Genomic DNA, 27627 nt, shown 5'->3' on the forward strand with positions numbered 1-27627 from the left:
TAAAGATTGGTGTCCGCGCCATATTAATCCTTAATCTAAGGTATAGGTTTAATATTGTGGTCTAAGTCTTACATAATTGGAAGAATCTGTTAAAAATAAAAAGAAGATAAACACACAGATATTAGGCAAACATATTGTACATCGACCTTTAGAAAGAGATCGCGGTTTCGTAGAACGTTGTCTCTGTCGTTGAGACTGATAAAATGTCACATAGGTATGAACGACAGAGACAACGCTCCACAAAGCCGAAATCTCATTCTAAAGGTCACTTGCTGGCTATTGTACATACCTCAAACGTCCTTTCAAATGACGGCCGGCCACCAAAGACACCGAGACGGAAAATAGTCGAGTGCCCTCGCACAGAGGGGCCCAGTTTGTTCCAAAAATACTTTATGCTTGTGCAAAAGGGATCAAAAGAATGCAGAATGGTCCTCCAGGCCACTTGTGCTGTTTAGCTTTGATGCAGCTATTGAGTTAGCGTCATTGAACTTATCGCGTGACTGTGGAGTGTGGACTTTATTTGCCAAGTGACTTTATAAATATCGATGTTATTTTTTAATTGAAAGATATGTAAATGTAAGGGTGCGTTTCCACTGACGCGGAGCTGGGCGGAGTGGAGCGGAGAAGAAAAATGAAAAAAGTGGCATGTGTTTCCATTGAAGCGGGACGAGGCGGAGTGGGACTGAGCTAAGCTGAGCAGACTAGAGTTGCGTTGAGCATTGATCCGGTCAGTCAAATTTGTCTACCATACCAGCCGCGCTGCACCGTCCTGCTACCCTCCGCTTGGCACCAAAGCCTGCTTCGACTCTGTTCTGTCCAGCTCGGGGCCGCGTGTTCATATATTTTATTTAAAAGTCCGCTCCGTTAGACTTACCTCTTTCCACTGATGCGGAGTGGAAATTTCAAGCACTGTGATTGGATTCAAGGACCGCACCGTTCCACTCTACACAGCTTCACTTCAGTGGAAACGCACCCTAATAGGTAAGTACGTACCTACAGGTACGTACGAACTGTGGCGCTTCTTGGTGGCCTGTTCTATCGTGATACCTGTTTAGGCAGGTACCCTTGCAGCATGAGGTTGAGGTTGAGAAGTTGTAAGTTGTAACGGTAGTAGGTACAAACGTAGTAGAAACGGCATTCCGAACCAATGGTAAATTAAAATAGTTGACGATTCAAAAGCACTTGTAAAAGTTTCTAATCTAATCTAAATCTAAATCAGCCTGTGCTGTCCCACGTCTGGGCAAAGGCCTCCCTCCGATCCTTCCACAATTTTCTATTTCGTGCCTCTTCAGGCCACGTAACTGTAAATTTATCTAATTCATCACGCCAACGTCGCCTCGGCCGACCACGCTGGCGTTGATGATTCTGGGGCGTCCAAAAAGAAGCAGATTTTGCCCATAACTCATCTGGCATACGGTACTTTAAAAGTTTACTTGAGTAAAAATGTATTCTATTCTATTCTATTCTTTTGTTTAGAGTTTATACCTGGTAGCCACTATTGTGGCTAAATCTATTCTTGATAGCCTCAATATCTATTTACAATTAGCATGCATTGTCTTTTACCATCAGGTGAGATAGCAGTCAAGGGCTGACTTATCATCGAATCAGTACCCTTATTATATTTTATTGGTTTGTCCTTCAATCACGTCGCAACGGATTGACGTGACTTTTTGCATGGGTATGATAAAGCCACCTGGAGAGTGACATAGGCTACTTTTTATCCCGGAAAATCAAAGAGGATTTTCCGGGATAAAAAGTAGCCTATGTCACTCTCCAGGTGGCCTTTTAAAAAACCTTATTCCACGCGGACGAAGTCGCGGGCATCAGCTAGTAAAAAATAAAGAAGTAGGTATGTTAGTAGTTTTAGTCTTAGTAGCAACAAAAACAAAATTCATGTCAAAATTCTCCCTCGTCATTCATGATTCAATTCGTGCGATTCAAAAAACGTTTAAAACTAAATCCACACACCAGTAGATTATTATCTTCAAAGCGTTCGTCTACTAAAATTCTGGTTGCACATTGTTGTACCGTCTTCCTCAATCCTCAAAACCTGCTAACTCCCTTACAAAAGTCACCCACATCTAACAATGCTTGTCTTGTGTAGCATTGAATATTCTAATTTAAACCAGTTATATCCCTACATCTATCTCTTTTACTCATATAGCAATAAAAAAGGGAAGGTAGAACAGTGGTCATTATGTCTTTGTCATGCAGTATAGAATTAGAGGAAGACAGGAGGATAAAAAGTGTTGGAAGTTTTTGGCCGCGGGCCGTTTGCTTTGGTTCGTCACGGTCGAACGCCTCGATCAAAGGGGGTGAGGCCGATAGAAACAAGCGATAAACACTGTCATAGGAACCTTGAATAATTTACTGGCCGGCATTTTTCTGTGTTGAGTAATTTGCTCCAAAAATGTTGCGGTGCAACCAAAACACTGAGAATTCAACCTCAAGAGTACATGGTTTTGCATGAAAACAAAATCGGAAACTGTTGGAGGGGGACAGGGGAGAATGCTTTGTTGTAATTGTTGGACCCAAAAGTCACGTAATCAAGACAATTTGCGGAATGTGGGTACCGAACAGGCGTGTGCCGACTTTTATGCTAAAAAACTGCCTAAGCTTGGCGATCGGGGGTGTCCGGCTATTAGGAGTGGTGATCTGTGAACCAAAGAATAACTGATAAGATTTTACCGTAGATAAAAGTAACTCACTAGTGCATAGGTAGGTATAGTATAGAGTTGATCTTACAACTCTAGTGATGTGAATGACTTAAGTAGCTATGAATATTGAATAGTGGATATTCAGAATAAATAAATAAATAATCATTTATTTGCAAGAACGTTGGTACAAAAAAGATGGAGGTATACAGTATAAAGAGCCCTTAACTTAAGAAATTAGATCAAAAATTAAGTTATTGAACATTATCAAATGAAATTATTGTCTTATACAGCATGCAATCAATAAAATGTCAGAGGCCAGAGCATATTAAAAGAATACAATACAATTAAAATTAAGATGTCAGTAATAAAATTTATCCACACTTATTAAGTCTACAATTATTACATTAAAGTCGATTTTGTTATTTAGATTGATAGAAAAAGAATGCGTGGGTATATGATAAATCAACCAATTAGGTACCTCTACTTAAGCACCTAAAATAATGAATGAATAGAATTATTTTCACCATGAATGTTTTAATCTTTGTTAAAGAATAAAAAGAATATTTTATAAGTAACTCTGGATATCTAAACAAATGCAATAAAATGAAATATGTCTTGATTAGAATAATTATGAAATTCCTTTAACAATTTACGTGCGCAAGCAATGTTAAGAATTCCGTCTGCATTTTTCTTCAAAGATAAGCATAACCTAACCTAACCTCAAAAACGTTTCTGCTACAATATGCAACACAAGATTAAATCGTCAATATTAAAACCTTCAATTTGTCAATTATTATTTCCCTTTTATCAAAAAACATCAGAATACCCTAAAAGCCCAAAAACTCCTAGGTAACCGTCACCATGATAATATGACGAATGCGTCAGCATTCTTAAACCGGCGGATAAAGAAACATGAATGGGGACTCGCATTAATATCGTAGACATTATGGAACCGGCGATGCTGTCCATTCATCTTAACAAATGGCCGAAAAACGCCACGCATTATTTATCTATCCCGACGTGTGTTCAACGATATTAAAATACAAACACGAACAATGACACTTCATTGTTGAAAGAAAAAAAACCGGCTAAGTGCGAATCAGACTCACGCACCGAGGGTTCCGTTGTGGTTCCGTACTACAATCGTATTTTATCGATATTTTGCACGATAAATCAAGAACACCAATTTTCGGTGGAAGTTTGCATGGTACCTAATGTACATCATACATTTTTTAGTTTTATCATTCTCTTATTTTAGAAGTTACAGGGGGGGGGGGGGGCAAACATTTTACCACTTTGGAAGTGTCTCTCGCGCAAACTATTCTGTTTAGAAAAAAATGCTGTTAAAAACCTCAAAATGTTATGTTAAATGTTAAAAATAATTTTTTAAGACCTATCCATACCTACCCCACACGTATGGGTTTGTTGAAAAAAAAAATTGAGTTTCAGTTTTATAAGTATGGGGAAACTCCCAAAATTTTTTGTTTTTTTTTTCTATTTTTGTGTGAAAAAATACATCTAGGTACCTACTTACCAAGTTTCAACAGTTATAGTTTCAGAAAAAAGTGGCTGTGACATACGGACGGACAGACAGATGTAGAATCTATAAGGGTTCCGTTTTTTGCCATTTGACTACGGAACCCTAAAAATTGTGTGAGGAAATTTATATCCAACACCTTCCGACACAATGTGAAGGCGGGCGTTTGAAAAAACGCGTCAATGAAACCTAATGACAATGGTTTTCTAAGAACAGTTTTTGGTCATGAATCTTGGTAAGCCGCCGTGAAATTTGCTTCTTGTTTACCTTTATCTTCTGTTTTGCTGAAAAATTGAAGTTCTTACCGAGTTTTAAGTAGGTAGGTATTTTGGTTTACCTAACTTGGTTTCATACAAACTGTTAAAAAAATCTAATTTCGTGATAAATCTCAGTTTCCTATAGAATCCTACGATTTACCTGTCTGGTATATGTACCAAATTTTTTTTCGGACGGTTCGTACTTTTTCAATAGTAGTAGAACATAATGTGGTTAATTCTATTGTAGGTACCTACACTTTACGGCTAAGTATTATACTTTGCTAATTGTAGGTACACGATCTACTCTGCTAGCAAAATAGACTTATACATTTCGAATAAGATTGTTTATACAACAGAATAATGGTACGATTACACCTAACGAGTACAGTGGCGAGTCAGTGTCCTCGGCCGAGTACTCGGTTGGTATAAACACTTTAACGAGTGCAATTTCGCCACAATTTCTCAGCCACAGCACTGTCTCGGCCGAGTGACATTTTACTGTCTCGCTTCACTACTCGGTAGGTGTAATCGTACCTTTAGTCATAGTATTTTTTTAATTTGAATATTCTCAGACTTTCAGCGCTTAATTTCAGACTGCAATCTGCATCATTCTATTACATTAAATAAAATTCCAGTAAGTAATAAAAGTAAAAAACAAATTTTGCATAGTGTACCTACCTACTTACCAATCAACATTTTGATTCAATAAATAATTGCCAATGTCTGATACCGAAATCACCTAACTGTGTGGTCCAGGAAAGTGTTAATAAATCCTTTGATAGCCAAAAAACGAGCAACTTCTTTGACAATAAATGCATTCACACAAACAGTTACTTTAATATCAAATACCTACAGACAGACAGGCCATTGTAGGAGGTCTCATTGTTGAGTGATGAGTTTGGAAATTGAAATTTAATGGAAATATCGAACTGATTCTTGGGGCCGGATCTCGCGAATAAAGGAGGACTCAAGTGTAATGAGTTCTAATGTAAGAAAAGTTTGAATGGTATAAGTCCCGCAAATGCTAATGCGCGTGGCCGCCATTTTAGTGACGTCAGCACTAGACTGAAGTTTCGAGCTGATGGTATATTTTTACTTAAATATAGGTACCTAAGTCAAAATGACGTCATGACATGTTTACAGCGCAATAGCAATTTGCGGGACTTATAGTTTTGTTAGTTTCACAATGCCTATAAATAATACTAAAGGATGTAGGTATATGGGGATATATGGAGGGGGTATATTTTTATACCATGGTTCTTACTAAATATCTTGACATACCTATAAAAAAAACCGGCCAAGTGCGAGTCAGGCTCGCGCAATGAGGGTTCTGTACTACAGTCGTATTTTTTCGACATTTTGCACGATAATTCAAAAACTATGATGCATAAAAATAAACAAAAATCTGTTTTAGAATGTACAGGTGAAGACCTTTCATATGATACCCCACTTGATATAGTCACTCACTTGGAAAGTTGAAAATACTAATTATTAGTTCATGACCACAATTTAATTTTTTTTGTGTGATCTAACCCTAAATTCACGGTTTTCAGATTTTTCCCCAAATGTCAGCTATAAGATCTACCTACCTGCCAAATTTCATGATTCTAGGTCAACGGGAAGTACCCTGTAGGTTTCTTGACAGACAGACAGACAACAAAGTGATCCTATAAGGGTTCCGTTTTTCCTTTTGAGGTACGGAACCCTAATTATAATGTATAAAAAATTATGTTTGTGTGTTCTTTCATATGATACCTACTTAATGCGCATAATTGGATCTTTGTGCATTTGTTGCCCCTTGCTTGAAGCTTGGATAGGCTATTGATGTTGGAATCCCCCTCTACGGCGGTACATGAGTCACATTACAACATAGAACCGTCAGTAGCTAGTAATTTCTATAAATTTATGGATTGACGTACAAATAGGATTTAGATGGCGAAATTTTTTATCACACATACCTAGATAGAAGGCAAAAATATGCGATTTATTTTTCTTTTTAAAAAACACAACTATCTTAAAGATTTTAGAATGCAAATAACAGCTAAAAAAATGTATGCCGATAACGTATATAAAAAATAATATAAATTATTGCAACAAATGAAAATACATAAGTAATTAATATTATTCGCAGAAGTATAGACTAGTATATTACAAAAAATACCCAAAAAATAATCGAAAAAACTAAAATTCAATCTGAATCAAGGACTGTTGACCATGAAAACGATTTTGTTAGTATTATTATGGGTAACTGCTAATGTTTTGGCTAAAAAATCTTCTCCTTATAACCTGAGAGAGGGACCAAAGCATTTCGAAGATTTTATAGATGCCCACAACAAAATATATCATAGTGACGACGAAAAAGCCAAGCGTTATGAGATATTTTTGAAGAATTTAGAACATATCAACCAGTTGAATGCTGAAAATAATTATACTGAGTTTGGTAAATATAACTTTTTCATTGCTCTAAATTTTTTTTAATGAATTTCTTTGTAATAATAATTGTACATTACTCAAGAGGATTTTTATAGGTCTGATGTCCACAAATTGGATTGATGTTATAGAATTTTTTTAAATTGGGTTGTAATAACAAATGCCTATAAGTCCCGCAAATTGCTATTGCGCTGGAACTATGTTTCATTAACATCGAAATGACGTCATTTAAAAAAATTTAAAATATACCTACCATCAGCTCGAAACTTCAGTCTAGTACCTACTGACGTCACTAAAATAGCGGCCACGCGCATTAGCAATTTGCGGGACTTATATCACTCAATTTTAGTCCAAGTTACTCATAAAAAAATGTAGTCCCGTTGTCCCCGTTAGCCGTGAAAGGTGAAATGGTAACTTTTAAACTTGTCTGGCTGGGGGTTGCCATGATAGTAAGCGTCTGGCAAATCATGAGTTAAAAAAAAATAGACTATACTTTGACGTAAGATCACCTTTATTACCTGTTATCTCCGTTGCTCCTAGTCTAGGAGACAATAGGCAGATGTTTATCTGTCAGATTTTATAAAATAATGAAGGCCTTGCACGCGCTGGCAGTTAGTCCAATGGAGAACTACAGTAGTTATATCAACTTAATTTCGATTTCATACATTTCAGGTGTTAATAAATTCACTGATTTGACGCTCCAAGAGTTTCTAGCATCAGTCACATGTTTCAAAGCACCCTCTGAATTTCCTAAAAGGTGTAGACTTATCACTCCACAGACTATAAACAAATCTAAAGATCTAGGACTACCAACACAATTTGACTGGCGTGATAAGAATGTGGTTAGTGGAGTCAAGAACCAAGGTCGTTGCGGATCCTGTTGGGCTTTCAGTACCATTGGTAAGTGATGTGATTTCTTATTGGAAAAAATAAAATGTACTTTTCCTTTGAAACTTTTACTATCAACTTCTAATGTCATTACACAATAATGAATGAATCATATGAAGTCCCGCAAATTACTATTGCGCTGGAACCATGTCTCAATAACCTCGAAACTTCCGTCTAGTGCCGACGTCACTAAAATGGCAGCCACGCGAATTAGTAATTTGCGGGACTATTATAAAAGATTTTAATAATTTACTTTCAGGAAACGTGGAAAGTATAAACGCTATCAAAACTGGACAGCTGGTAGAACTGTCGGCACAGCAATTGGTGGATTGTGTTGAAATAAACTCCGGATGTACTGGGGGAAGCTCGGAGATGGCCATAATGTAAAATCATGTTGTCTTTAAAAAAACCGGTCAAGTGCGAGTCAGGCTAGTACTAGAGTTCCGTACTACAGTCGTGTTTTTTCGTTTTTTGATTTTCGAAACTATGATGCATAAAAATAAATAAAAATCTTTTTTAGAATGCACAGGTTACAATGCACATGCTAAAATCTGAAGATCTTATCTGGTTTTTTTGGTCCATTTATATATTATAAAATATCTTCTAAATAGGTATATAAAAAGAAAAGATGACTGACTGACTGACTGATCACACACAGCTCAAACTACTGGACGGACCGAGCTGAAATTCGGCATGCAGATATCAATTATGACGTAGACATCCGCTAAGGAAGGATTTTTGAAAATTCAACCCCTAAGGCGGTAAAATAGGGGTTTCAAATATTTGTAGTCCACGCAGACGAAGTCGCGGGCGTAAGCTAGTAATATATAAATAGACTATTTTATTGAATACTAGATGATGCCCGCGGCTTCGTCTGCGTGGATTTAGCTTTTTAAAAATCCTGTGGGAACTCTTCAATTTTCCGGGATAAAAAGCCTATGTCCTTCCCCGGGATGTAAGCTATCTCTGTACAAAATTTCGTCAAAATCGGTTGAACGGTTGAGCCCTGAAAAGCTAGCAGACAGACAGACAGACACTTTCGCATTTAAAATATTAGTATGGAAGTATGGATTATGAACATATATAGTACATACCTAGTATATAGAATATTTTATATTATAGGTCTAGATCTGGCTAGCTTTTCAATTGCGGATCATGAGATTCTGTTAGGAGTACACTATTGCTATTTTATTTTCAGGTACTTAGTCAGTAACGGTTCTATGTCATCTGCAAGCTATTCGTATGATGCCACACAGAAGCAATGCAGATACGACAGTGCAAAAGTAGCAGTTAAAGTGAAAGACTGCATAAGGTTAATGGGCGAAGGCGAGGATTTCATAGCTGAAAAATTAGTTGAAATTGGTCCACTATCTATAGGTAATTTAGTTTTAGAAAGAAAGAAAGAAGATGCCGTAGAAAACCAAGTTTATTTTGCTATATTCCGCTAAACTAATCTATAATCTCGGTTGGGCAGCATTCAGGAACCATCGAGATGTTTTCTTGTCCAAAATTCCTCAGTGCTTGAAGACCAAAGTCTTCGTTTGCGTATTGCAAGTGATGATATATGGATCCGAGGCATGGTTGCTAGCTATGGGCTTCATAAGAAAGCTCAAAGTTACTCAGCAGGCGATGGAGAGAGCTATGTTTGGAGTTTCTCTACGTGATCAAATCAGAAATGAGGAAATCCGTAGGAGAACTAGAGTAACCAAAATAGCTCAACGGGTTGCGAAGCTGAAGTTGCAATGGGCCGAGCACATATTTCGTAAAACCGATAGATGTTGGGGTCCCAAGGTGCTGGAATGGCGACCTCGCACAGGAAGACGCAGTGTTGGAAGACGTCCACTAGGTGGACGGATGGATGACGGTCGGTTGATGATGATGATGATGATGAATCTATATTGTGGTATAGTGATGTACCTACTAACGTGTAGAATGTGCTATGCACCACCATATACCCGCGCTACACATGTAGGAAAAGAAACAACCAAGCAATCAATACGCTCCAACACGCCTAGAGTATGAGATTCTTCTCTTCTTCTTTGAATTGAATTGAATTTTGAGGATCGTGGCTCCCTCGAAATGTCACCTTCTGCACGATGTTGCGCCATTTTTCCCTATTGGAGGCCGTACGGGAGGCAGAAGGGTGTGTCGACCGCTTCTCGGATTAGGTCGGCCTAACGTCTCGGGCTTCGTCCGAGGGGTCTCTTTCCTCCGATGTTGCCACTGATCAGCAGTTTCTCTATGCTACTCGCGTTTTTCCAAGCAATGTGACCGAAGTAGTCATGCATCCGCCGCAGACAGATGTTGGACATCCGCATCTTGATTTTAAAAACAATGAGATGGGCAGGACATAATAACATAGTTCGAAAAATGTTGATAGACGTTGGAATCCCAAGGTGCTAGAGCGGCGAACCCTCACAGGGAAACGCAGCGATGGCAGACTCCACTAGGTGGGACATTACATGCTCACCACTGTGCGAAAGAGATCGTAAAACTGACGGTAAGTCACCCTACAAAATAAATTTTATTTATTTTCAGAAGTGGATGCGGTACCTCTAATGAATTATAATGGAGGAGTGATCAGCGGCGACACTTGCCGTAAAAACCGACGCGTCTCGCACCAAGTCCTCCTAGTTGGTTATGGCGTCGGTATGTGTTTCGTCATCTATATATTCTATATTTTTTATTTCATTACAGGCACTATCATGATAGCATGTGAAAACACACACAAACACACACATACACATACACACACACACATATACACACACACACACGCGCGCGCAAACATACACACACACGCACACATACACACACACACACACGCACACTAGCTTATTAAGTGCTTTAAATTACTTGTGAATTCTGATTATTTAAGTATTACTAATCTACTTTATTTCTATATTACTGTAATAAATATCTAAATCCGGAGGTGGGCGCTAATAGCTGTAACACAGTTTTTTTTTAACTAACACAGCTATTACCGTTTCCCTAGTGTTTAAAAATGTTCATATGTAAATTTGAAAAATCAATAAATTTTAATTTTAATTTTTATATCTAAATATATAAAAGGAAAAGGCGACTGACTGTTCTGTACTTCCCGTTGATCTAGAATCATGAAATTTGGCAGGTAGGTGGGTCTTACAGCTGGCTTTAGGGGAAAAATCTGAAAACCGTGAATTTGTGGTCACATCACACAAAAAAAATTTAATTGTGGTCATGAACTAATAATTAGTATTTTCAATTATCAAAGTAAGATAACTATATCAAGTGGGGTATCATATGAAAGGGCTTCACCTGTGGATTCTAAAACAGATTTTTATTTATTTTTATGAATCATAGTTTTCGATTTATCGTACAAAATGTCGAAAAAATACGACTGCACTACGGAACCCTCGGTGCGCGAGCCTGACTCGCACTTGGCCGGTTTTTTTACTTTATAGGGACTTTGGAAGAGTCTTTTTTTTAAAGTTTATTTAAGTACCTACTGTTATATTAATATGAAAATATTATATTTTCAGAAAACAATATGCCGTATTGGGTAATGAAAAACTCTTGGGGGGAGGATTTTGGAGAAAAAGGTTACTTCAGGATGCAGAGAGGGATGGATTGTCTCGGATTTAACTTTTTCTATTCACTAATCTCAGCCGTCGTTTGATGTACATATTTCATTTTATTTTTTATAGAAATTCATTAAACGAATGTACCTATTTCTTAGTGTTTAAATTATCCTGAGTGATCCATTAAATATATCTAAAACCCGGCTATACTCACGTGTTTAGTCGACAACCTCCCTGGCGCAGTGGTGAGCGCTGTGGTCTTAATAGTGGGAGGTCCCGGGTTCGATTCCTGGCAGGGGTTTGGAATTTTATAATTTCTAAATTTCTGGTCTGGTCTGGTGGGTGGCTTCGGCCGTGGCTAGTTACCACCCTACCGGCAAAGCCGTGCCGCCAAGCGATTTAGCGTTCCGGTACGATGCCGTGTAGAAACCAAAGGGGTATGGGTTTAATAAAAACTGCCATACCCCTTCCAGCCTCCAGATTATAGCCCCCTTCCAGGTTAGCCCGCTATCATCTTAGACTGCATCATCACTTACCACCAGGTGAGATTGCAGTCAAGGGCTAACTTGTATCTGAATTTAAAAAAAAAAACAACCGCGACGCGTGCGCGAACTGACTCCCTTTAAAAAAAGACCCCGGATGGGTTCGAAACTAGTCGGGCTAACGTCGACTAAACACGTGAGTAAAGCCGGGTGTGAGATGTACTTATTTCTGCTTGTCCCTTCGTCCCTATACCATTGAACTATGAGAGTGAGGGAATAGAGAGTTCACCTGGTTTGCGCACACTTGTGCACTGTAAGTAGGTAGGTAATTTGCACTGGAGTCTCATGGGCCGAACTTCGTACTAACGTCCCTATACTCCAAGAAGTCGACATTAAACAACGACTTTCGGCATTAGTTTCGCCGTCTATACACAACCCCATAATGAACAGAGCAAATAAACTACTTACGGTCATGTGATATACCTACTACCTATTGTCATTCAGTTATTTATTTTTATTGTATTTTAGTTTTAAGTTTATATAATATTGTATTGGGTTTATACCTTTAAATAAAGAATAATAATTAGTACAGAGTCTCATATATTCAAATTCTTCGGACACGTCTCCCGGCGTGAGAGTGACTCCATCGAGCGTCTGGTCGGGCACCAGAGGGGGAGGAAGGTTGCCCCTGTGATGGACTGACCCAATTGGGTATTTGACTCGAATTTTTTTATTACTTTATTATAAACTAGGACAAAAATAATGACGTAAACTGAAAAATACTAATTAAATCGATTAAATAACAAAAAAGTTATAAGCATTTAAATATTTCTGATTAGACAGAGATAGCGATATGGCATTTTGACGTCACACCCTACTAATGCCATAGTAGCTTCGTGCGGTTTCATACAAATTTTCGTTTTCGTTTTTTTTTTTTATTTGCACAAGTGTACCAGGCTGTCAGCCAGCAGGGAGAAGTGGTGAATGCTCGTGAGGCATATAACATCTGCCCTCAAAGACGTTGCTTCCTGATGACCACAACCGCTCTACCAAGATGCTACGACGAAGAAGAAGAATCTGCACCGGAGTTAGCTGCCAGGAGAGGACTTACCTATCCACTCAGTTTCCGTTTTTAGGGTTCCGTACCTCAAAAGGAAAAACGGAACCCTTATAGGATCACTTTGTTGTCTGCCTGTCTGTCTGTCGGTCTGTCAAGAAACCTACAGGGTACTTCCCGTTGACCTAGAATCATGAAATTTGGCATGTAGTAGGTCTTATAGCAGACCGTGAATTTGTGGTTACATCACACAAATAAAATTAAATTGTGGTCATCAAACTAGTATAATTAGTATTTTCAATTTTCGAAGTAAGATAACTATTATCAAGTGGGGTATCATATGAAAGGTCCTGTGCATTCTAAAACAGATTTTTATTTATTTTTATGCATCATAGTTTTTGAATTATAGTGCAAAATGTCGAAAAAATACGACTTTAGTACGGAACCCTCGTTGCGCGAGCCTGACTCGCACTTGGCCGGTTTTTATTTTCACATGGCACTGTGGAAGGTGATTTCACCCAAGCACGAAACATATCGAAAGACGAATTTCCACTGAACTAACTAACTGAACTAAAAAACAACTGAGTGGTATTTCTATCTTAATAAATAAAAGGAAAAGGTGACTGACTGACTGACTGACTGACTGACTGATCTATCAACGCACAGCTCAAACTACTGGACGGATCGGGCTGAAATTTGGCATGCAGATAGCTATTATGACGTAGGCATCCGCTAAGAAAGGATTTTTGAAAATTCAACCCCTAAGGGGGTGAAATAGGGGTTTGAAATTTGTGTAGTCCACGCGAACGAAGTCGCGAGCATAAGCTAGTTTCTTATATTATTAAAAAGAAGATAACATAGGGAAAGAATCAAAACCGTTTGAAACGAGAAAGTTGTGTCGGTTACTCTAGTTCTCCTACGGATCTCCTCATTTCTGATTTGATGACGTAGAGAAACTCCAAGCATAGCTCTCTCCATCACCCGCTGAGTGACTCTGAGCTTGTACGTGAACGGTAAGATACTAAGTAATTAAGTAAGATAATAAATTATTGTCCATGTCCGATGTCGAAACCACATAACTGTCTAGGAAAGTGTTAATAAATCCTTTGGTAGCCAACGAACGAGAATTACACATAAAAAACACATGCTTTTATGTCATAAACCAAAATATCACACATACCTAGATAGTAGGTAAAAATATGCTATGTATTTTTTTTTTGTTATTTACACAACAATGTACCTAATCAATGTTAAAGATTTTAGAATGCAAATTAACAGCTGATAATGTAACTATATAATAAATAATAATTTATTATATAAAGAATTGCAACAAATGAAAAAAGTACATTTTAATATTGTTCGTAGCATAATAGTGTGAGCTAGTAAAAAAAAATACCAATAATATCTTAAATTAAACCTGAACCTAGAGCGGTTAACCATGAAAATCATTTTGTTAGTCCTATTATGTGTAACTGCCATCGTTTTAGCTAAAAAAGCTCCTCCTTATAATCTGAAAGAGGGACCAAAGCATTTTGAAGATTTTATAGATGCCCATAACAAAATTTATGATAGTGAAGAAGAAAAAGCCATGCGTTATGAGATATTTTTGAAGAATGTAGAACATATTAACCAGTTGAATGCTAAAAATAATCATACTGAGTTTGGTAAGTAATATACGTCAAATAAAATAAAATAAGGGGTAAAATCCGGAACGAGGAAATTCGTAGAACAAAAGCGACCGACATAGCTCAAAGGATTAGCGGGCTGAAGTGGCAATGGGCAGGTTATGTCTGTCGCAGAACCGACGGCCGATAGGACAGACGTGTTCTGGAGTGGAGACCGCGTACCGGTAAGGGCAGTGTGGGACGACCCCCAGCCCGCTGGACTGATGACCTGAAGAAGGTGGTGGGGAGCGGATGGATAAGGAAGGCGGAGGACCGTGTTTGGTGGCGCGCTCTTGGAAAGGCCTATGTCCAGCAGTGGACGCAATCAGGCTGATGGATTGGATACGTCAAATGACGTCATTTGACGAATATTTAAGTAAAAACATACCACCAGCTCAAAACTTCAGTCTAGTGCTGACGTCACTAGAATGGCGGCCACGCGCTTTAGCAATTTGCGGGATGTATAGAACTACAGTGGGTATTCTTTATTTCCATTTCATTACATTTCAGGTGTTAACAAATTCAGTGATTTGACACTCCAAGAATTTCTAACGATAGTCACATGTTTAAAACTACCCTCTGAGTATTTACAAAACTGTAAGGCTGCCGTTCCACGGACTGTAAACAAATATAAAGATCTAGGAATACCAACACAATTTGACTGGCGTGATAAGAATGTGGTTACTAGAGTCAAGAACCAAGGTCGTTGCGGGTCTTGTTGGGCTATCAGTACCATTGGTAAGTGATGTGATTTCTTATTGGAAATAGAAACAATTTCTTTGAAAAATTCTTCGTCTTAAGATAGATAGTCAGCCATATAGAGCCTCAATAGCTTAACGGTTAAGACGTGGACTGAAATCCGAAAGGTCACCGGTTCAAACCCCACCCGTTGCACTATTGTCGTACCTACTCCTAGCACAAGCTTTACGCTTAGTTGGAGGGGAAACGGGAATATTATTCACGATTAGCATGGCTAATATTCTTTTTAAAAAATTTATAGACGAATTTAATTAATTTAAAACAAGAGGCGACACGCAATCCCGTAGCCTACGATATCCAAACAGGTTATAGTGCATTCAATATTAACTGGCGTGTTTCCACTTGAGACCGTCATTAGCAATAACAATAGGATTAACTATTAAGTCGTGGCGGATGAATTCAAAAGTATCAACACTGGTTGGTTTGCAACAAGATAAATCACCACTATATCTTACAAATCCAACAACTGACAATCAAAAATGTAATTCATTACCTATTTTGAATAAATTATTTGATTTGATTTGATTTTAAACAACTTCTTCGAAAAATTAATAGTAAAGTACTTAATATTTTTTTTTATTGTTTAAAAAAATATGTAGAACTTACTTTCAGGTAACGTAGAAAGTATAAGCGCAATAAAAACTGGAAAGCTGGTAGAACTGTCACAACAGCAATTGGTGGATTGTGATAAAAAAGACTATGGATGTCAAGGAGGACGTATGGACACCGCCTTAGAGTAAAATTATATTATATATAGTATATTTCTACGGCTATACTCACGTATCCAGTCGACGTTAGCCCGACTAGCTAAGCAGTCTTAAACGCGACGCGTGCGCGGACTGACCCCCTTGGTAAAGGACCCCGGATGGGTTCGAAACTAGTTGGGCTAACATCGACTGGATACGTGAGTATAGCCGTAGATTAGAAATAAATGTGCCTATTTGTGTAAGTCTACATAGATCTATAATGGCTCGCTTTTTGAATTGCAGATAATGAGGTCCGAAATTTGAGTCTCGTATCGGGCCAAAACAGTTTGTCTCCGTTGCAATTGGCTGGTGTAATTCTGTCAAGAGTAGACTATAGTTATTTTATTTTCAGGTACTTAATCAGTAACGGCTCTATGTCATCTGCAAGCTATTCGTATGAGGCTAAACGGAAGCAATGCAGATACGACAGTGCAAAAGTAGCAGTCAAAGTAAAAGACTGCATAGTGACAAAAGGAACCGAGGAGTTCATAGCTGAACAATTGGTTGCAATTGGTCCACTCTCTATAGGTAATTTAGTTTTAGAAATATCTGAAGATACTGGAGAAAAAACAACCTAATCCGCTAAACTAATCGATATGGTATAGTGGCCGGTATACTAACGTGTAGAACCCACCCACCATCCCACTGCTAAAGGTGTAGGAAAATTAAGCAGCCAAGCAAGCAATACTCTCCATACTAATAATACTCACGAACGCTTACTCTGATACTCAAGAAGGTATTCTGAGTAGATTTTTTATTTTTTATTTGTGTAATGGCAACGATCATCACACCTTATCATCTACTCAATAAAAAGATTATACGTCATAATTGCATGGTATAGGACCTACCAGCCTGAGTTTTCTTATATTATAAGAAAGCTCACAGTCATTGAGTTTCTTGACGTGACCAAATCAGAAATAAGGAGATCCGTAGTCTTAAGAACCAGAGTAACCTACATAGCTTAACGGGCTGCGAAGGTATCAAATGATATCCAAATGGCAATGGACATACCTAATATAGTTCGATAATGTTGATAGATGTTGGGACCCCAAGGTGCTAGAGCGGAAAACCTGCACAGGAAACCCTGGAAAAGTCCCTCCGCTATATGGACAGACGGCAGTATGCGAGTCGCAGAAAGCCATGTGGAAGTCCCTACAACAGGTCTGAGTCCAGCAGTGGACGTCTATCGGTTGACGATGATGAAACCACTGTGCGAAAGAGATTGTCAAACTGAGGATAAATTACCCTAAAAAAAATAAAAAGATTGACCGTTCACTATAACTTGACCCCTGCCGTCATGTTGGCACCATAACTTTGTTTGCTTTATTCCTTAGACATTTGGGTTTATTATTGTGTGATTTGGAATGCTGCCAACATAACTTCAGGCGTCAAGTTATAGTGAACGGTAAATAAGAATAAGTTTTATTTGTACCTTACGTACGTTCATTTCAGCGATCGATGCGACTCCTCTGATGCAATATAAAGGAGGAGTGATCAACGGGGACGATTGTCGTTTATACCAATCCCCCAATCACGCTGTCCTCCTGGTTGGTTATGGCGTTGGTAAGTATCGTACAGATAGTCAGTTTCAAATCTCTCTCTCCGGTCGTTCCTTCATTGCTGAAGATCGTGGTCCTGGCAAACTGCCCTCGAATGGATTATCTGTTTCCATCGGCTTCTGTTGGTGGCCATTTTCACAATGTGATAACATCCACACCTACTGGACTCCTTTATCTGGTCGGTTCGGTCGGTCGGTTCACCTAGTTGGTGAGCGGCCTCTCGCTCTTTTGCCCTCAGTGTTGCCCGTCACTATGAGCTTTTCTAAACTGTTCAGTTTCAAATACGTAGGTCGATTTCTTAAAACCTGCAACAGTCATTATTAAAATCTCAATTGTTATGATTGGCTGAGTTTGTGCATTCTTATTGCAAAGAAAAACATATTCATCGTTATCGTAATCGCCAACAAATTCTGCCCTTTGATTGGTTGATTCGCTGTTTACATTTGTTTCACAGCCAATCAAAGGTCAGAATTTGTTGACGATTACGATAACGATGAAAACGGTATTCTTAACAATTGGGGGGCAGGTCATGCATGAAGTTCAACAGTCAAAAAATAAAACATTATTTTTTTTACTTTATACCAAGTGGAAGTCGGTTTTTTGAAAATATTTCTACATGTGCGGTTCTTAATAGAAAAATATTATATTTCCAGATAACAACATGCCGTATTGGGTGGTGAAAAACTCTTGGGGGGTGAACATTGGAGAAAAGGGTTACTTCAGAATGCAGAGAGGGGTGAATTGCCTCGGATTTACCTCTAACTTCCCACCAATCTCGGCTGTTGTTTGATGTATTGAATTATAGTTATCATGAAACTAATTAAACAAATATATTGTTGTTTGTATGTATGTATTTTTATTTGTCCCTGCGATCCTATACCATCATCAGTGTTCCCCTCCAATTATAATATGGGTACCTTCAAGTCGAGAGTGACTAGGCTTCTTCTAGGTAAGCGCGCACCATCTTAGGCTGCATCATCACTTGCCACCAGGTCTGATTGCAGCCAAGCGCTAGTCTATCAGTACCCTTATTATAAATGCAAAAGTGTGTTTCTTCGTTAGTTTGGTGGTTTGTCCTTCAATCACGTCACAACGGTGCAATGGATTGACGTGATTTTTTGCATGCGTAAAGATAAAGACCTGGAGAGTGGCATTGGCTACTTTTTGTCCCGGAAAATCAAAGAGTTCCCTCGGGATTTTCAAAAACGTTAATCCACGCGTACGAATTACGGCATGCTTCCTACCGAGACGAATTAAACTACTCACCACTTGACAGAGTTACCTACTAACGTAATCTAAATATATAAAACGAAAAGGTGACTGACTGATTGACTGACTGGCTGATCTATCGACGCACAACTCAAACTACTAAACGGATCGGGCTGAAGTTTGGCATGCAGATAGCTATTATGACGTAGACATCCGCTAAGAAAGGATTTTTGAAAATTCAACTCCTAGGGGGTAAAATAGGGATTCGAAATTTGTGTAGTCCACGCGGACGAAGTCGCTAGTCCAAACTACGATTTCTAGCCGAAAAGTAAAGTAGTGGAGGCCACGTATATACAAGTAAGTGGCCACAGAAGACACACAGAAAGTGGGCATTTTGGTCCGTTTAGACTTTAGTTTTTTTTTTTTTTTTTGAAAAGAATATTAGCCATTTTTTATTTTCATTTTTTCATTTTTTCCCCTTTCCTCTCCAATTAAGCGTCAAGCTTGTGCTAGGAGTAGGTACGACAATAGTGCAACGGGCGGGGTTTGAACCGTCGACCTTTCGGTTTTCAGTCCACTCCTATACCGGTTGAGCTATTGAGGCTCTGAGTTTCAACACTATCAAGCGCATCCAGATTGGTGTATTCAGAAAATGCAACTCAAAATGTATAAACTAGACGCACCTGCACCCATTTTGTGTGTATGGGCACTAAGAGACGTGTAGGGCGTTCTCCAGCACGATGAACCGACGATAATATAAAGAGGGGGTTGGTAATTAGCTCGTTGAGAAAAGCTGAGGACCCGCGGCAACAGGGTTGCGACAGGCATAACTTTCGCGATCACTGCTGTCACAGCCTCAATAGCTCAACCGGTAAAGGAGTGGACTGAAAACCGAAAGGTCGACGGTTCAAACCCCGCCCGTTGCACTATTGTCGTACCTACTCCTAGCACAAGCCTGACGCTTAGTTGGAGAGGAAAGGGGAATATTAGTCATTTAACATGGCTAATATTTAAAAAAAAAAAAAAAAAAACGTCACACGTAACAGCGGCTAGAGAAAGACAGCAATAGCCACAAAGCAAAATAAAAAGAAGAAGAAGAGAGACATCAAATGAACATGCATTGCGACTGCTGTCGCGTTACTGTCGCTACTGCAACGTTTTAAGTAATCACGCGGGTGTGGTCACACTCATTAAGGAAGACGTATGTCCAACAGCAGTCAATCATAGATTATAATTATACTTATTAATGAAAAAATAATGCTTACTGATCGCATAAGAATCCGAGACATGATCGCCAACTAGGGACCTCATAAGAAAGATTAATCACTCAGGGCCAGGCCAAGCGAGAGCTATGCTCCGAGTTTTTCTACGTGATCAAATCGGTATCCGGCAGCTCAATTGCGGTAGAATGACAGCTACAACGTCACGATCGCAATCACCTCTGATTGGTTGACGCTCGCTTACTATTGGCTACAATGCATTGTTGCAACAAGAATCGCACAAATTCAGCCAATCGTTACAATTGAGATGGTAATAATGATTGATGCAGGTTTTACAAAGTCACTGGCAGTAAGCGAAACCGTGGCCGAGTGGTCAAGGCATCGGGCGCGCACCCAGAAGATGCAGGTTCGATTCCTTTTACGGAATTTTTGATATGTAAGTATTTAAAATTATTTAGAAACCTTGCTAAAGTAGCCAGGGTGTAACACAATTCGAAGTACCTACATGTAGTCTATACAGGGTGTAACTAGAACGCTGGCAAAAACGAAGACAGGTGATAGTACTGATGATTGCTGATATGATATCACAAAAAAACGTGAAACTGACTGACGCTGAGGTCAATGAACGTTGCGTAAGTAGGCCACTCGGAGTCAATGCAGTGTCGTAGGCGGGGCAATACCCGAGTTTTGCACGCTATACATTGCGGGTTTGAAAAATACTAAACCACTACAACACCAACGAAATGAGGAAAATGGTAATTATTGGTATTGGATTGTGTTTAGGTGGTATAACAATAACGCACAGGGAATTAAACTCGTAGAGTACGCATATATACAAGGTTTTGCATGAAACAAAATCGTAAAATGTTGGCGGGGGACAAGAGAGATGCTTTGTTGTGATTGGATTACGTGACTTAAAAGTCACGTAATTAAAACAATAGATAGATAGATAGTGCCTTAGCTTGGCGAGCGGGGGTGTTCAGCTATTAGGTAGGCGTCTATAGGTGGTGGTCTGTGACAATAACGTTAAGTTTTTGCTAGCGTTCTGCTCACAACCTGTATAAGGGTAGACTACTAAGGATAGGGAAGGGTAAGGGAATAGGTGCTGGAAGGTAATGCACTTGTTCCTTAAAGTGCAGCTTTAGTAGACCCCTCCCTCAAATTATATCAATCGAGTCACAGCCGTCTCTCAGTGGACAAATGATATCAATAGAGTCACAGAGGGCTACTAGATCGACGGCGCTGTGCGTGATTTGGGGCTTTTCGGCATGTGGAAGTCCCTACAAGAGGCTATTAGTTGACGACGATGACGATATTTCAAAAGTAGGTACCTACCGATATAAATTATCGTCTATAATCATAATTAATCCTACTAATATTATAAACGTGAAAGTGTGGATGTTTGGATGTTTAGATGTTTGGATGTTTGTTACTCAATCACGCAAAAACGGCTGAGCGAATTTAGACGAAATTTGGAATGGAGATAGATTATACCCTAGAGTAAGACATAGGCTACTTTTAATCCCGGAAAATAAAGAGTCCCGCGGGATTTAAAAAACCTAATTCCACGCGCACGAAATCGCGGGCATCTGCTAGTATATAGATAAAAGAAAATATGCGTAACAAAAATTTTACATAGCACAACAATGCTATAAATGTGAAAGATTTTGGAATGCAATAACTTATATAACGTAAATATCTGATAACGTATATAAATAACGGCTTGCTAAACTGAAAATGTTATTTAAACTGTTGGTGCATGGATATAAAAAATTAAAATCTAAAAACAATCGAAGTAACAATACAAAAATGATTTTGTTGGTAATTCTATACTTAACTGCTATTGTCTCGGCTAAAAAAGCCTCTCCTTATAATCTGAGAGAGGGACCACAGCTTTTTGAAGATTTTATTGATGCCCATAACAAGGTATATGAAAGCGACGAAGAAAAAGCAACGCGTTACGAGATCTTTTTGAAGAACTTAATAAATATTAACCATTTGAATGCTGAGAATAATCATACTGAGTTTGGTAAGCACACCTTTTTCATTTTCTCTAAATTTATAAAAGGAAAAGGTGACTGACTGACTGATCAATCAACGCACAGCTCAAACTATTGGATGCAGATAGCTATTATGACGTAGGCATCCGCTAAGAAAGGGTTTTGAAAATTCAACCCCTAAGGAGGTGAAATAGGGGTTTGAAATTTGTGTAGTCCACGCGGACGAAGTCGCGAGCATAAGCTAGTTTATGTATAAATATCATTACCATCCTTATTGCTAAATTAATATGATAGAGTGGTATTTTTTTACTTACTTATGAGTTAATTCATTACCTACGACTTTTTGATATTAACTAAAATGATTAAAATATCATTCATAACATCTAAACTTCTAAATGAAAATTGCGCTCCTCATCTTGGAATCATTTTGAGATTGTATAAAAATTCACGAGTTAGATCTGCAATTTTTATTTGGTCCGATTTCGCACAATTCTGTTGCATTGCTAAAGTGATGGGATATTGAGTTGACAATCCTACTTCATACTATCATAAATGCGAAAGTGTGTCTGTCTGTCTGTCTGCTAGCCTTTCACGGCCCACCCGTTCAACCGATATTGACGAAATTTGGTACAGAGATAGCTCAGATCCCGGGGAAGAACATAGGTTACTTTTTATCCCGGAAAATCAAAGAGTTCCCACGGGATTTTTAAAAACCTATATCCACGCTCACGAAGTCGCGGGCATCAGCTAGTAATATAATATACCAGGAACCAGGACCAGCAAAATTCTATGACAGCAGGCAAAGTATTAAGCGCTTCTTCTGGTGTAGCATATTTCTGTTTTACTACGTTTTTCAGGTATAACCCGATTTTCCGATTTGACGCTCCAAGAATTTTTAACAAAACAAACCTGCGTCAAAGCCCCTAGTCATTACCATGGAGGCTGCAGACCTGTGACCGAGGACCTGGACTACTTTGACTGGGCGACTAGAATCGACTTTGATATGGTACCAACAGATATTGACTGGCGTGATAAGAACGTGGTCACTAGAGTCAAAGATCAAGGCCAGTGCGGATCTTGTTGGGCCTTTAGTACAGTTGGTAAGTGACGTCATTTCTTATCCATACTAATATTATAAACTAGCTGAACCGCCCCGGCTTCGCTCGGGTGGAGTTTAGAAAATTGAGGGGGAGGTTGACTTAAATTTTTCTCTCCGTAAGGACCATCCTCGTACTTCAAGGAATATTATAAAAAAATAATTATCGAAATCGGTTCAGCGGTTCTCGAGATTTGCGATGACCAACACATTTGGTGATTCATTTTATATTATAAGTAGATGCGAAAGTGTGTCTGTCTGTCTGTCTGTCTGCTAGCTTTTCACGGCCCAACGGTTTAACCGATTTTGATAAAATTTGGTAACTTGAAACTTCGAGAGTTGTTTGTAACAATACACTAAGTAGATAGAACTAGTTTTACAACGAGAAGATGCGCCAGATTTACCAACTGAAATATGAACATCTTCTCTTCTAAAGATTTAAAAGGAAAAGGTGACTGACTGACTGACTGACTGACTGACTGACTGATCTATCAACGCACATCTCAAACTACTGGACGGATCGGGCTGAAATTCGGCAGATAGCTATTATGACGTAGACATCCGTTAAGAAAGGATTTTCGAAAATACAACCCCTAAGAGGGTATAAAATAGGGGTGTAGTCCACGCGGACGAAATCGCAGGAATAAGCTAGTTTTTTTTTGAAAAGAATATTAGCCATGTTAAATGACTAATATTCCCCTTTCGTCTCCAACTAAGCGTCAAGCTTGTGCTAGGAGTAGGTACGACAATAGTGCAACGGGCAGGGTTTGAATCGTCGACCTTTCGGTTTTCAGTCCACTCGTTTACCCAACCTTCGGTTATAACATGACCTTTATGTTTCAGGCAACGTAGAAAGTATACACGCTATCAAAACTAACCAGCTCACAGAACTAGCGGAACAGCAACTGGTTGATTGTGATACTGCAGAGCAAGGGTGCAATGGAGGATGGCCAAACTCGGCTTTACAGTAAGATCCTTTTCAACCGACCCTAAAAGAAAAAACTTAAACTGAAAGCATTTATTCGAAACTAGACGAAACCTGCGACTTCGGTTGCATGGATAACTTTTTTAATCCCACGGGAACTCTGGGATAAAAACTAGCCTATGTATTATTTCAAATATGCACACACACACACACACACACATTTTCGACTTTACAACATTATAAATTGTATGCTATGGAGAATTTGCGTGCTGCTGGGACATAGACCTTCCCAAGAGCACCGCCACCACACACGGTCTTCTGTATTCCTCGTCCACCCACTTCCCGCTACCTTCTCAAGTAGCTTATACTTAGTTATAATTTGTTGTTAGCCATCCTGTGTACTCAGAAAACAAATTCCATTCCATTCCATTCCATTCCATTCCATTCCATTCCATTCCATTCCATTCCATTCCATTCCATTCCATTCCATTCCATTCCATTTCATTCCATTCCATTCCATTCCATGCCATGCCATTCCAATCCATTCCATTCTATTCCAATCTATTTTATTCTATTCTAAGGTTATCGTCAACACATGATGTCTCTATTTTGTTTTTAAGGTATTTTACGTCTAAGGGCGCTATGACATCCGAAAGCTATCCTTATACTGCATCGGACGCCACATTTTCTAATTGTTATTTTGTAATAGTGTAAACATGTTAAATTTTATATCTACCTTACATGTAGATTTCCTTTCTTTTGTATATAAAATTAGCTATGAATTTTAAGGAGAGTACTGTCGCCTAAAACACAGGTGTATACCTAGCTTAGGGACAGTAGGTGTTTCTGTAAACTTAACAAATTGGTTTGTTATTATAAGAATGTATTGTACTTTTAAATATGCAGATTGCAGATGTACTTGTATTATTATATTTTTGATCAATAAATAATGTATTTATTTATTTTTGTTTTTAAGATATTTTATGTCTAAGGGCGCCATGACATCCGAAAGCTATCCTTATACAGCAGCGGGTGGCACATGTAAATACGACGCTAGTGCAGTCACAGTCAGAGTTGCTGACTGCGTTACTGTGACCGGCGGCGAGGATGCCATTGCTGAACAACTGGTTAAAATTGGACCACTCTCTATCAGTAAGTTTAAAAAAAAATTATACATGACTAGATAATGCCCGCGACTTCGTCCGCGTGGATTAAGGTTTTTGAAAATCCCGTGGGAACTCTTTGATTTTTTCGGGATAATAAGTAGCCTATGTCCTTTCCCGGAATGCAAGCTATAACCAATTAATTTCGTCAAAATCGGTTGAACGGATGGGCCGTGAAAGGCTAGCAGACAGACAGATAGACAGACAGACAGACACACTTTCACATTTAAAATATTAATTATGGATGGATTATACATACACAAGCTTGACCACAATCACACCTAATGGAAAGTGATGATGTGACCTAAGATGGGATGCGTTTACCTAAAATTCACTCACTTCGCGTGGGGTGGATTACCTAAATTATTTAAATGTATTTTCAGCTGTCGATGCGACTTCTTTACAAAACTACAGAGGAGGACTGATAAGCGGAGAGCCTTGCCAATCCGGGTCAATTGATCACGCTGTTCTTCTTGTTGGGTATGGAACAGGTTAGTGTTTTTCATTTTTTTCTTTCCTCTTATTTACCTGTGACCGCAGTTCTTCATTTCCAATTTCGAGACAGAGTTCAACCTCCCTGATTACCTCCCTTTTAAGTGGTAATAAGTCCAGGGTTCGATTTGGGAATTTATAAATTGTCTCTGGTAGTTGCCAATTTTCAGCCAGATATTTGAGAAAATCATGTTCACCCAACTGCTTCGGCATGTTAATCTAAATAAGCTACTCCATTCTGAGCAATATGGCTTCTCTAAAGGTCCATCAACAATTAACACCATATTCAATGCGCGATAGAGCTTAGAAATTACCAATGATATTTTCTGTGATTTATCCAAGGCATTTGATTGCTTTGAGCATGCAACTCTCTTATATTGAGCCACTACTGAATCAAAAACACTACGCCTAGTCTCAAATGTATCTTATCTTATGTATGTATTTAAACAGTGTCTGTGAACAATGCGAAGTCATCCAGATCAGCCTCATTTACCCATAGGTGTTCCTCAAGTCTCTATTCTAGGTCCTTTTATGTTCTTGGTATACATAAACGATTAACACAAAATATCTGCGATATTGTACCTACCTGTGTCTAAATATACTAAGTTTCGATAATTATCTGATTCTAAGCATATTAAACAAATTTTGTTTATTTCATAATTATTTTAAGAAATCATGTAAAATAATAAACGAATCACGACAAAGATTTGCACCACCAAATGAACCACTACTACAGGCTTTTCCCAAATTTGACGATCCGCTTTAACCTCATGTTGAAATTCAGTGGAATTTGATGTTGATGCTGTTAAACCAATATTTTCAGATAGCTCAAGTGGACAACAATTCTGGTTGGTCAAAAACTCTTGGGCCGAGTCTTGGGGAGAACAAGGTTACTTCAGGATGCAGAAAGGAGTGAATTGTCTTGGTATTACGAGCCAGCCACCAGTCTCAGCTATAGTCTAATGATACTAAAATATTTGATAAAAAATATCTAATTATTATTTTATTAGAAGGATTCATCAGATCCTTTAAATAAAAGAATCTAGAAAATTAATATAGCTACTTAGGGAATATTGATATTGATATATGTATAATTCGTCATAATTATAAATTTTTTGTGACAAATATATTATAGTATAGTAAAACGTGCGTATTTATTTTTGGTACAACTTGTTATATTATAAACCACAATCACTAGACTACACTCAATTTTTAGAGTTCTGAATCTCCAGAGAAAAAAGGGTTCCTTTTGTCTGTCTGTCTGTCTGTCTATAGTGTCTGTAAAGACCTGTCAAGGATATCAAAACCTATAGGGTACTTCCTATTGACCTAGAATCATGAAATTTGATAGGTAGCAATGTCTTATAGCACAAGTAAAACGAAGAATTCGAAAACCGTGATTTTGTGGTTACATCACAAAAAAAATTAAAAAGTGTCATGAGGAAATATTACCTATTTTAACTAAACCACATCATAGATGGCGCTGTCCGTCATTAAATTTGTTTTATGGCCACGGTCCCTGAGATCACGGTGGCTAGGTGTGTGAACCAATTTTCATATCACTATCCATAATATTATAAATGTAAAAATTTGTTTGTTTGTTGTTTGTCCTTCAATCCCACCGCAACGGAGCAACGGATTGACCTGATTTTTATATAAATATAGCTGAAGACCTGGATAGTGACATAGGCTGCTTTTTATAAAAAAATAACATATTTAAGCTTATCACCTGCATCAAGTTCATCCCAATTTTATAGCCTCAATAGCTCAACGGTTGGAGGAGCGAACTGAAATCCGAAAGGTTCAAACCCCACCCGTTGCACTATTGTCGTACCTACTCCTAGCACAAGCTCAACGCTTAGTTGGAGGGGAAAGGGGAATATTTGTCATCATTGGCTAATATTCTCAAACAGAAAAAAAAAATCA

The 27627-nt window shown here is 38.5% G+C and overlaps 2 protein-coding genes across 2 annotated transcripts; both read left to right on the forward strand.

The window, feature by feature from the left end:
* The first annotated feature begins 6619 nt into the window (after positions 1-6619).
* LOC117997177 (cysteine proteinase 1-like) lies at positions 6620-11427 on the forward strand. The gene is made up of 6 exons (XM_069500420.1): positions 6620-6891; positions 7554-7781; positions 8029-8152; positions 8968-9146; positions 10308-10418; positions 11291-11427. Exons 1-6 carry the CDS (start codon positions 6666-6668, stop codon positions 11425-11427), a joined length of 1005 nt encoding a protein of 334 aa, XP_069356521.1. The 5' UTR covers positions 6620-6665.
* A 2869-nt stretch (positions 11428-14296) lies between these two features.
* LOC117997184 (uncharacterized) lies at positions 14297-26803 on the forward strand. Its single transcript, XM_069500429.1, has 12 exons — positions 14297-14532; positions 15043-15270; positions 15904-16027; positions 16390-16565; positions 17490-17600; positions 18250-18380; positions 21772-22054; positions 22883-23125; positions 23965-24088; positions 25023-25198; positions 25593-25700; positions 26525-26803. Exons 1-12 carry the CDS (start codon positions 14307-14309, stop codon positions 26662-26664), a joined length of 2070 nt encoding a protein of 689 aa, XP_069356530.1. The 5' UTR covers positions 14297-14306; the 3' UTR covers positions 26665-26803.
* Positions 26804-27627: the final 824 nt, after the last annotated feature.

Source organism: Maniola hyperantus, chromosome 1 (assembly GCF_902806685.2).
Source record: "Maniola hyperantus chromosome 1, iAphHyp1.2, whole genome shotgun sequence".
NCBI classification, from domain to species: Eukaryota; Metazoa; Arthropoda; class Insecta; order Lepidoptera; family Nymphalidae; genus Maniola; species Maniola hyperantus.